Source organism: Mustelus asterias, chromosome 21 (assembly GCF_964213995.1).
Source record: "Mustelus asterias chromosome 21, sMusAst1.hap1.1, whole genome shotgun sequence".
Lineage (NCBI taxonomy): Eukaryota > Metazoa > Chordata > Chondrichthyes > Carcharhiniformes > Triakidae > Mustelus > Mustelus asterias.
The window spans coordinates 78374229-78386864 of NC_135821.1; the positions used below are offsets into that span (position 1 = coordinate 78374229).

The following is a 12636-nucleotide window of genomic DNA, read 5'->3' on the forward strand; positions in this document are numbered from 1 at the left end:
GAAAATGTCTGCAGAGGCAGGGAGGGGTCACCTTGCCGGGACATTTACATGGTTCAGTTGGGTTCTCAGTGGGCAGCACACCTGCCATCTCTCCTACGTTTGGAAAATTAACTTGGCAGCAGGGAGATGTGGGGCATGTTAGCCAACACCTTTTCCTGCTTTGATTTTCCAGTCTTTCCGTCTCCCAGGCCAACATGGACAGGTTGGGAAAATGCAGGCTGCGGAGCTCGATATCACCCTGTGGGTGGAATTGTTCCTGATTGAGGGCTCCACAGGTTGCTGCGTGGTTTACATTCAAAACAAATGATTAAAGCTGGTTCTGCACTGGCCCAATTCATACTGCCCCGACATAAAGACAAAATTATCTGAGACCCTTTATGAGAAATCTTCTTGTTTTTGCCAATTCTGAGCTGGACTGGTATTACTATCGGATATATCAATGTAGGATCTGCACCAAAGATTGGTAGCTGCCCTCTTCAGATTTACGATACTGTTATAAAGTGAAGGTTGATCCCCCCTCCGAGAACTAACACTGAAACAGCCCAAGAGGAGTACCTCGCCCGATAATCTGTAAAAAGTGAGTGTGAAGTGGTGTGACCTGCTCTTCAGTAACTTCTAGTGATTAAATAAAAATAAATCCCTGACACTCACTCTAAAATCAACACACAATTTATTTATCTAATCAACAGTGAGCAAATTAACGAAACTATTAACAAACCAAATAAATCCTTTCTAAATGTTAACAATTCCCGAATAAAACAAGATTCTAATGGAATGCTGTTCAAACAATTACAATTCCCACTCATTAACAAAATAGCATTTAGTCACTCTCTAAATTACAACCAGGTTTTGTGTCTTCTGGAATATTCTGGGCTTTCTCTGTTGATTCTTCTGTCTGGAACTTCTTTCTTCTTTGGTACATAGGGAAATCACCATCTTGATAGCCAAAGACAGAGATGAAGCTATGAGAACCAGTGATTCTCTCTCTCAAAAGAGAGAGTTGAGAGCAAAGAGCTGTGAGCTGTTAGCTCTGACAGGTGGCAGTTGCTCTACCTGTTTGTCCCACTGCCCCCTTTTATACCAGTGATGACATATCAATATTTCCTACAATAGGATTGGTCCTAAGCTGTCAAAACCATCAAATTTAAATTTAATAGGTTTTTGGTATCTAAGTGCCTGATTCAAATTGATTGGCCAAATTCAAAAAAATTCAAAAGCCTGTTGTCTTGGTAAAACTGCCGCTTGGCCTTTCGACACATATATTTCAGTTTGGGCTCTCTGTGTACTTGCAGTTTATAATTTTACAATTTCACAAAGACCAAATTAACTTCCTACCTCTCAATCTACAATCACTCTCCCCAACTTCGCAACAATACTCACTCAATCTTTCAGCTAAAACTTCCTGTCCAATTTTGGTTCAGGAGGAACTCTCCCCAAAGATCCCTGATTTCTTGAAACTTCCTCGATGAAAGCAGTAGATTTTACCCCAGGGAAATTGGCAATTCTCCACCGAATGCTGCCAGTATTTTGAAGCACCCTGCAGTCACTTGTGAATTTATTGTGCTTTTGTTTCCTGGTGTGATTCTGCCTCTTGCAGAACTATTTCCTCAGAGTGCAGAAATTACTAACTGTGTTTGATGTACTTTCCACACGCTATAGTGAAAAGATGCAAAGAAAAGGCAGAAAATTGAAAACAAAACTGGAAGAGTGAAACCAAAGACAATATTTTAGATACAAAATATTTTGCATTTCTGCAGCTTTCTCTCCCGTGTTTGAACTGCTGCTGATATCTTCCCAGACTTTGCTGCACTCAGTAAATGAATAGTATGGCCCTTAACTTCCACGGAGTGATGATTTCTGTCAGATTGCCACTCTCTACAAATTTACCCTCGCTGTAATTGCACAGCTCCTGTCTCACCCAGCCTTGCAGCGCACCCCAGGCAATGTCAGTGCAGAATAACTGGGGCGCAGAGAGGTAAAGAACACCCCTTTTTACAGTAGTAGCTGCCGTAAAGGGGATGCTGAAAGGGACAAGGGAGCACTGGGAAGTGGTTTGGGGGGTGGGGGTGTTTGGGCCAAAGCCAGGAGTTGGGGGAGTGTGGATGTTGGACTGGGAGGGAGGGTTGGAAGGGAGTCAGAATGGAGGTAGGGGGTTGGAGTCATAGAGCTTGGGGGGGGGGGGGGGGAGCGGGAGGGGATCAGACTGGAGCTGGAGAGGTGATTGGGCTCAGAGTGAGGGAGTCAGACTAGGAGGGGGTTGGAGTTTAGATAGTTCCTCTGGGAGTTAGAAGGGATGTTTTTCCTTCTAACTCTTTCAGAGTAACTATCAGGGTAAAACTGGTAGTACCATCTGAGAAAGAGAGTTGAGAGCTGTGAGCTGTTAGCTCTGGAGGGTGGCAGTTGCTCTACCTCTTTGTCCCACTGCCCCCTTCTTTTATACCCGTGATGACATATCAATATTTCCCACAATAGGATTGGTCCGAAGTTGTCAAAACCATCAGATTTAAATTTAATAGGCTTTTGGTATCTAAGAGCCTGATTCAAATTGATTGGCTAAATTCAAGGTTTGAATGAAGGAGGGCTTTATTTAAAAAGATGCTGAAGATTCACCTTGATGAAGCAGAGAGAAGTCTTCCTGGCACAGACATGAGGAATTGAACTTTAAACTCAAGGCTGGTGTCATGTTAAATCACTTCTGTCAGATGGTCATAAACTTTCTGGTGATCTATGCAAAGAATCTAACATAATTTTGCATTTTAAAACTTTTACTGTAACAAATCATCTAAAATCAACAATAATATAAAAGCAAAATATTGAAGATGCTGGAGATCTGAAATAAAAACAAAAACTACTGGAAAAATCAGCAGATCTGGCAGGACCTTTGGAGAGAAAAACAGAGTTAAGGATTTGAGTGCAAACATCATTTTTCTATGGAACTGATCCAAGGAAAATATGATGGGTTTCATACTATGAAAGTGTGTGTGTATGGGGGGGGGGGGGGGGGGGGGGAGGTGAGGGGATGGGGGGCTGGGTGGAGAAAGAAGGGAAGGACAGAGTTGGGTTACAGGAAGGTTTTAAATTACAAAGATGTCATGGAACTAAAAGTAAACAGAGTAAGAATAGTAATAGTAAAGGATGGAAACATTGGTCCAGGGTAGGTGTCAATAACAGCCACAAAATCCATCAACTGAACAATACTTAGCAAGCAACTAGTAAGCTAAACTACAGAAATGTTATCCCCTTAACTTCTTAATACAACTGAAAACATCAGGTTTAAACATTACACCAGCCTTGAGTTTAAAGTTCAATTCTTTATGTCTGTACCAGGATGTCTTCTCTCTGCTTCATTAAGGCGAATCTTCCAGTGTCTTTTTAAACAAAGCCCTCCTTCACTGAAACCTTTGACTATAAACCTCACATTGCAAAGTCCCCTCTGGCGATTCTTGGTCTTTCACTCTTCACCAACTTTGTTTTATCGAAGATGGGTTCCATCCTCACCAGCACCCTGCATGGTGGTTATCCCCAAAAGCACTCCTATTCTTCTACTTGGCACAGCAGCATCTGTTAGCGTCTTCTTCCCCCAAAATCTTTTCCCCAGAATGACTCTGTGCATTTGCACATAGCAAGGCGAGTCGTGTCCTCCTTCGTACAGCAATGAGATGACGTGAGGCTTTTGCTGGGGGAAGCTCAGGATAACTTTACACCATCCCCTTCTCCCCCTTTCTTTCCTGGACATTTTGTCCTATCTTAAATTAGAAGAAACAGTTTAAAACATAAATATCTTATAAAGTCCAGCGATCATAACACCCACATGTTTGACTTGCCCTTGTCTATTTAATTGCTTTCATATTTTTGCTTGACAAGTTGTTGGAAATGCCAGATTGAAACAGAGTGGCGCCATCTTCAGGGCCTCTTGGATCTGAGTGAATGAGACAAGTGATTGTTACTCTCCTTAACTAATCAAACTGAAGGATTGTGAAATCACAAACGCATGGACTGTGAAGAAATTGTAAATTACAGTGGGTGAATTAATATCAAATCAGGTACACAAAGAGAAATAAAGAGGGAAGGAAAGATTGGATTAAAGGAGATAAAATATAAAGAAAACATAAAAAGACTTATTTAATTTAAAACGTTTTAAAAATCCTTACCAACAATTAAAATCTGAAGGAACAAGATTGTACATTAACAATAGTTAATTTTCAGTGCCAGAGAGGTTGACTTGCGGTAATTAACAATTATCATATTATTACAAGAATAGTTAGACTTGAAATTACTTAATTTAACTTTCTTTTGTAAGTTAGTTCAAATCTACTGTGCAACTATAGGGATTTTACACTGTTCAATGCAATTCAATGAGGAGCCAGTCAGTGAATTGTCATTAAGCAAAGCTATTGGTGAAAAGACAAAACTCAGACAGCAACTTTTTGATTTCCACATGAAAATGCCTGTGAAATTTGTACATAATTAATATTGAGCCATTAGCCTCACCATTATTTTGGCAGCAGGTTTAGGGTCAATATCTATATATTTACCAAAAATCCTTCAACTTGTGTGTTTTTGATCATTCACAGAGCAGCAAGACTCAGATTCAGGAGGTGACTCTCTCAGGCTGGAATGTAAGTAACCAATGGATTTTCTTCCCTTCAGAGGCGGGGAGGTGATGGCCTAGTGGTATTATCGCTAGACTATTAATCCAGAAACTCAGCTTATGTTCTAGGGACCCGGGTTCAATTCCCACCACGGCAGATGGTGGAATTTGAATTCAATAATTAAAAAAATCTGGAATTAAGAATCTACTGATGACCATGAAAACATTGTCGATTGTCAGAAAATCCCATCTGGTTCCCTAATGTCCTTTCGGGAAGAAAATCTGCCGTCCTTACCCAGTCTGGCCTACATGTGACTCCAGAGCCACAGCAATGTGGTTGACTCTCAACTGCCCTCTGAAATAGCCTATCAAGCCACTCAGCTCAAGGGCAACTAGGAATGGGCAATAAATGTTGGCCAGCCAGCGATGCCCATGTCCCACGAATGGATAAAAAACTTTAACTATAGTTAACCCTTTCAGCAATGGCCATCACTATGATACAGGAAGCTAGGACTATTATGATTCAGTTTGAATTTGGTTTGTTCCAATCGCTGAGCGTCGCATTATGTTATATAATCACAGTTTAAAGGTACAAAAGGCAATTTATATGTTATTGCAAATTCTTGTCAGTTAAATTAATGCTGTGCAACATTTTTTTTATTAATTCATTTATTTTTCTCTAGCCTTCCCCACTGACTGATTTTTGTAGTCACATAGACGGTTGGTCCGCCGATACAAGTTCTTTCTTTCTTAACTGTGTTAGCCCAGCATTTTCAGTTTGTCGGTTTATCTAATCATTGAAAGGTAATTTATTTCATATGTTCTATGCTTGGGGAGGCACAGTTGGGACTGCTACTTCACAGCGCCAGGGACCCAGGTTCGATTCTGGCCTTGGGTAACTGTGTAGAGCTTGCACGTTCTTCCCCGTGTCTGCATGGGTTTCTTCCGGGTGCTCCAGTTTCCTCCCACAGTCCAAAGATGTGCAGGTTAAGTGGATTGGCCATGGTAAAATAAATTGCCCTTTAGTGTCCCAAGATGTTTAGGTTAGATGGATTAGCCATGGGAAATGTGTGGGGTTACGGGGAAAAGGGCAGGTGAGAGGGTCTGTGTAAGATACTCTGTCAGAGAGTCGGCGCATTGTCCCACATGGGAGACTTATTAGGAAGGCAAATGCACATGGGATACTGGGTGATCTGATAAGGTGGATTCATAATTGGCTTAGCGGTAGGAGACAGACGGTGGTGACAGACGGTTGCTTTAGTGACTGGAGGCCAGTGTCCAGTGGCGTACCACAGGGATCCGTGCTGGGCCCCCTACTGTTCGTCATTTGTATAAATGACATAGATGACTATGTGGGGCGTAGGATTAGTAAGGTTACCGATGACAAAAAGATTGGACGGGTGGTTAACAGTGAGGTGGAGTGTCTTGAACTACAAGAAGATATAGACGGAATGGTCAAACGGGCAGATAAGTGGCAGATTATCAACTTTGGAAGGAGTAATTTGACAAGGAAGTATTCAATGAACAGCCTGACACTAGGAAGTTCTGTGGAACAAAGGGACCTTGGCTTGTTTGTCCACAGATCTCTGAAAGTGGAGGAGCATGTTAGTTGGATGGTGAAAAAGGCACTTTGCACACTTGCCTTTATCAATTGTGACATGGATTACAAGAGCAGGGAGGTCATGTTGGAGTTGGATAGAACTTTGGTGAGGGCCACAGCTGGAGTATTGAGTGCAGTTCTGGTGGCCACATTATCGGAAGGATGTGGTCGCACTGGAGGGGGTGCAGAGGAGATTCACCAGGATGCTGCCTGGGATGGAGCATTTAAGTTATGAAGAAAGGTTGTGTAGGCTTGGATTGTTTTCATTGGAGCAGAGAAGTCTGAGGGGCGACCTGATCGAGGTGTACAAGGTTATGAGAGGCACGGACAGAGTGGAAAAGGAGCAGCTGTTCCCTTAGTTGAAGGGTCAGTCACGAGGGGACATAGGTTCAAGGTGAGGGGCAGGAGGTTTAGGGGGATGTGAGGAAAAACGTTTTTACTCAGAGGGTGGTGAGGGTCTGGAATGCGCTGCCTGGGAGGGTGGTAGAGCTGGGATGCCTCACATCCTTTAAAATGTATCTGGATGAGCAACTGACACATCATAACATTCAGGGCTATGGGCCAAGTGCTGGCAGATGGGATTAGGTAGGGGTTCAGGTATTTCTAATGTGTCGGTGTGGATTCGATGGGCTGAAGGGCCTCTTCTGCGCTGTATGATTCTATGGCCCTTTCATCTTTGACTCCCCAAACTGAGGAAATATATTTTCCTAGCCTCAATTTTGATGGGCTGAAGGGCCTGTTTCAGCATTGTAATGTTCTATGAGTCTGTAGCTTTTATGGCTAACTTATGTGTGACATTAATTGAAGTTAATCACTGTTTTTCTGTCCTCAGCCAGTCAGCCTGAGCTGGATGTTGACATTATTGGTGGGTTTGAACCTTCTTTTGGTAAAGAGGGTGATTCTCTCACCCTGAGCTGCACCTTTACATCAGCACTGACGAGCAACCTGGGAGATTTCTGCTGGCTAAGAGATGGTTTGTCTTCTTTGAAATCAATTTTTTAACTATCCAATCCTAACTGCTGTGGAGATGATTTATTGTAACGGAACATGTTCTATTCAGCTGTCCCCAGAGGTTTAGATATGTTAAATACCTGGAAGCCTTAATCATGTTGGCATTAAAAATGATAAAACAGGACAAATCCATTGCTTAATGAGATAGGGATGGTCTTTGGCAACTTTCTAAATTTATTGACTTTATAATTAACATACAATCTCTAAAGTCAATCAGGTGCCTGCACAGACACAATGGGCAGAATGGTCTCCTTCTCTGCTCCATAACTTATGATACGAACATTATAAATCAAAATGATTTAAGGTTACACTTTATTCCTCATAGAATCATAGAAACCCTACAGCACAGAAAGAGGCCATTCAGCCCATCGAGTCTGCACCGACCGCAATCCCACCCAGGCCCTACCCCCATATTCCTACACATTTACCCACTAATTCCTCTAACCTACGCATCTCAGGACACTAAGCGGCAATTTTAGCATGGCCAATCAACCTAATCCGCACATCTTTGGACTGTGGGAGGAAACCGGAGCACCCGGAGGAAACCCACGCAGACACAGGGAGAATGTGCAAATTCCACACAGACAGTGACCCAAGCCGGGAATCAAACCCAGGTCCCTGGAGCTGTGAGGCAGCAGTGCTGACCACTGTGCTACCGTGCCGTCCATAGTAGCACAAACACCATGACACGGATTTACAGAACTGAAACGGTCCATTGGCCCAGCTTTCTGTTGGTATTTATAGAACAAGAACAAAGAACAAAGACAGTTACAGGACAGGAACAGGCCCTTTGGCCCTCCAAGCTTATGCTGATCATGGTGGAGGAGAGGGTGCTGGGCCTCCGGTGGGGGGGGGGGGGGGAAGGATGTTGGGTGTTGGGATGGAAGGGGTGGGTGTGTTCGGTCAGGTCCAGTTGAATCCCGGTGGGAGTGTGTCAGGTTGGGCTTGGGATGGGTGGGGGTGAGCGTTGGGCCTGGCTGGGATGGAGGGCGAAATCCCTATGGGGGGATGGGGGGAATCCCATGGGTTGGGGATTCTCTACCAATGGGGGAGGTTGTGTTTCCTTGGGAGTGAGGGGCAGTCCTGTGTGCCTGGAGTGGGGGGGGAGGGGGATGTTTGGTGGGGGGAGGCCTATGGGGAGGGTCAGGGGAGTATAGGAATCCCCTGGGACGGTGGGGGGTCAGTGGGGTGAGGCAGTCCCATGGGAGAGTGCTGTGCATTAGTACAATAGTTACCCAGAAGTTAGAAGATCTTTTCATTCTTTGAATGTTTTGTGGGTAACTATTGGTGTAAGTGGAAACATCCAAAGTTTGTGATTTTAACCACATCTTCAGATTGTTGCCATACAATTGTTCAGGGGAAGTTTGCACTTCTGAGTAATTAGTGTGCAAACCTTACCTGGGAACTTTGGAAGGGGATTCCAGGATTCTGAGCCCCTCCCCCAGCACCACCCCCCCCCCCGACCCCCAGCACCCCTCCCCCCCCCCCCCCCCACACTGCCACCCCCACTGTCACCCCCACAATCCAATGCTCGGAATTGACAGCCCATTATGTCACCACTTACATTCAATTCAATGTTATCGACGCTGTTATTAGTCATTGAACACTAAATACAAATTCAATAAATATAATACTGAAATTTTTAGAAAAGCTTTAATGAAGATTGGATTAAACTGACCTTTCACCTTTGTGATCTCGGCTGAAAACCCGTGCACGGTACTAAGATTGTAGATTTCTCTCTCTCTTCCTCTTCAAGAATCATTTGTGAAAATAACCTGGGCAATCTTAAATTTTGTAAGCATGCGTCCAGAAAGGAAATAATGTCCCTGATGAAACATAAGACCATAAGACCATAAGACATAGGAGCGGAAGTAAGGCCATTCGGCCCATCGAGTCCACTCCACCATTCAATCATGGTTGATTTCAACTCCATTTACCCGCTCTCTCCCCATAGCCCTTAATTCCTCGAGAAATCAAGAATTTATCAATTTCTGTCTTGAAGACGCTCAACGTCTCGGCCTCCACAGCCCTCTGTGGCAATGAATTCCACAGACCAACCACTCTCTGGCTGAAGAAATTTCTCCTCATCTCTGTTTTAAAGTGACTCCCTTTTATTCTAAGGCTGTGCCCCCGCGTCCTAGTCTCCCCTGTTAATGGAAACAACTTCCCTACGTCCATCCTATCTAAGCCGTTCATTATCTTGTAAGTTTCTATCAGATCTCCCCTCAACCTCCTAAACTCCAATGAATATAATCCCACGATCCTCAGACGTTCATCGTATGTCAGGCCTACCATTCCTGGGATCATCCGTGTGAATCTCCGCTGGACCCGCTCCAGTGCCAGTATGTCCTTCCTGAGGTGTGGGGCCCAAAATTGCTCACAGTACTCCAAATGGGGCCTAACCAGTGCTTTATAAAGCCTCAGAAGTACATCCCTGCTTTTGTATTCCAAGCCTCTTGAGATAAATGACAACATTACATTTGCTTTCTTAATTACGGACTCAACCTGCAAGTTTACCTTTAGAGAATCCTGGACTAGGACTCCCAAGTCCCTTTGCACTTTAGCATTATGAATTTTGTCACCGTTTAGAAAATAGTCCATGCCTCTATTCTTTTTTCCAAAGTGTACGACCTCGCACTGAACATCATTGATCTAGAAGATTCATTCTGTTTCTCCCCCTCAACAGATGCTGACTGACCTGCTGAGTGTTTCCAGCATTTTCTGTTTTTAAAACCGCCTATTATCTGGCATAAAAAGGGGCTATTTGATAAGCATCAAAAGAGTAATTAGTTTGGGGAATAAAAATGTGACAGTGGGATAGTAGGCCTGTCCATCTCAGGGTAGGATTATTTTGCTGGACTTTGCAATGAATAATTGTCATGTATTTAACCCATGTTATACTTGATAAGTTAGTGTTTGATATTGACAATGGGTGAAAACAGAAAGAAATCAATTTACTGACACTAACATCTTCACTGTGATGGAGATGGAAAGTTATCAACTAAAGAGTTACATAAGAACATAAGAACATAAGAAATAGGAGCAGGAGTAGGCCATCTAGCCCCTCGAGCCTGCCCCGCCATTCAATAAGATCATGGCTGATCTGACGTGGATCAGTACCACTTACCCGCCTGATCCCCATAACCCTTAATTCCCTTACCGATCAGGAATCCATCCATCCGCGCTTTAAACATATTCAGCGAGGTAGCCTCCACCACCTCAGTGGGCAGAGAATTCCAGAGATTCACCACCCTCTGGGAGAAGAAGTTCCTCCTCAACTCTGTCTTAAACCGACCCCCCTTTATTTTGAGGCTGTGTCCTCTAGTTTTAACTTCCTTACTAAGTGGAAAGAATCTCTCCGCCTCCACCCTATCCAGCCCCCGCATTATCTTATAAGTCTCCATAAGATCCCCCCTCATCCTTCTAAACTCCAACGAGTACAAACCCAATCTCCTCAGCCTCTCCTCATAATCCAAACCCCTCATCTCCGGTATCAACCTGGTGAACCTTCTCTGCACTCCCTCCAATGCCAATATATCCTTCCTCATATAAGGGGACCAATACTGCACACAGTATTCCAGCTGCGGCCTCACCAATGCCCTGTACAGGTGCATCAAGACATCCCTGCTTTTATATTCTATCCCCCTCGCAATATAGGCCAACATCCCATTTGCCTTCTTGATCACCTGTTGTACCTGCAGACTGGGCTTTTGCGTCTCATGCACAAGGACACAAGGAGTTAGAAATAAAGTAAAAGTAAGAACATGAGTTATTATGCATGCACCTATTGGCGTATGGTTCATGATGAATCACGAGGTAGGCTGGGTAACTGGAACACTGGGAGCTGTTTATTGTAGGTGTGCTCTGTTCCACAGTCAGATCTCAGACTGCACAACTGGATCCCACACTGGGAGGAGCTAATACCCCCAGGGGTCACCTGACCCACACTCTTAAAGGGGCAGTATGCACCCCAAACCCCAACATACATTATATACATACATCACATGAGTAAACTTCATGTTCTAGATATCGTCGGTCACACTGTTACTCACAACTGAGCTAACTGCGATGAGGAAAAACCAGCCTTTCAATTCGATCATCAGAGAGAGATTTTGTGTTTGAATCACACCAGGATCCTCTCATCTGAAAAAGAGAACGGCAGAAATGTCAGGTTTAGGTTCTCTAGCAAACGTTTCCATTTATAGTTAGAGTGAGATGTAATAAATAACATTTTAAAGGGAAAAAGGAAAACAGAAAAATAATTATGTTAAAAACATAAACATTAATGTCAATGCTTATTGTTGTCTGTGAATGCGCCTGTGACTAAGATCGCTGCTTTAAATATTTATTGTACTTTCAGGTATTTTGCTGAAGGAATCCAAGTGGTTAAAGATTGAATGCTCTGATAAATCGACCAAACTGACTCTCCCTCACATCAATAAGGAAGACGAGGGTGTCTATACCATGTGCCTTTTCACACAGACTGGTTACAAGGAGCACAGTGGATATGTCTTTGTTAAAGGTATGACGCAAGTACAGCAATTTGTTGCAGCTTCATACTCATTTCTTTTAAAGAGGAAACTATTCTGTGCGTTTTCCCTCTCTCCTTTAAATCTGCTGTCACCATCCCTCTCCTCAGAAAATCAGCCCTTGATCCATCCGTCCTTGCAAACCTCTGTCCCGTCTCCAACCTCCCTTTCCTCTCCAAAATCCTCGAATGTGTTGTCGCCTCCCAAACCCATTCGCATCATTTCCAGAATTCCCTGTTTGAATCCTTCCAATCAGGTGTCCATCCCGCCCACAGTATCTTATCGAAGTCACAAATTACGTCCCATGTGACTTTGTAAAATGTATTTGTTCACAGGATGTGGGCGTCGCTGGCAAGGCCAGTGTTTCTTGCACATCCCTACTTGCCCTCAACAAGGTGGTGGTGAGTTGAACCACTGCAGTCCAGGAAGGATATGAGACCACATCTTGAATATTGTGTGCAGTTTAAGGAAGGATGTAAATACTTTGGAGGTGGTTCAGAGGACGTTTACTAGATTGATACCTGGAATGAGCGGGTTGTCTGATGAGGAAATGTTGGAAAGGCTGGGTTTAGAACTAGTGTTTAGAAGAGTGAAGGGTGACTTGATTGGAGTATATAAGATCCTGAACAGTCTTGTCAAGGTGGACGTGGTCCTCTTGCGGTGCCTCCAGAACTAGGGGCCACGGCTTTAAAATTAGGGGTTGCCCTTTTAGGACAGAGATGGGGATTTTTTATCTCCGAGGGTTCATAGAATCATAGACCCTTACAGTACAGAAGGAGGCCATCCAGCCCATCGAGCCTGCACCAATAAAAATTCTATCCCCGTAACTCCACGTATTTACTCTACTAATCTCCCTGACACTAAGGGGCAATTTAGCATGGCCTAACTTGCACATCTTTGGACTG

At 43.7% G+C, this 12636-nt stretch overlaps 1 protein-coding gene across 1 annotated transcript in view; it reads left to right on the plus strand.

The window, feature by feature from the left end:
- LOC144509436 (myomesin-2-like) overlaps nucleotides 1–12636 on the plus strand; it is a 118877-nt gene that overhangs the window by 23658 nt on the left and 82583 nt on the right. Inside the window, exons 7-9 of the mRNA XM_078238314.1 lie at nucleotides 4575–4619; nucleotides 7024–7164; nucleotides 11563–11724. Coding sequence (XP_078094440.1) covers nucleotides 4575–4619; nucleotides 7024–7164; nucleotides 11563–11724 — 348 coding nt within the window. The remainder of the gene's footprint in view (nucleotides 1–4574; nucleotides 4620–7023; nucleotides 7165–11562; nucleotides 11725–12636) is intronic.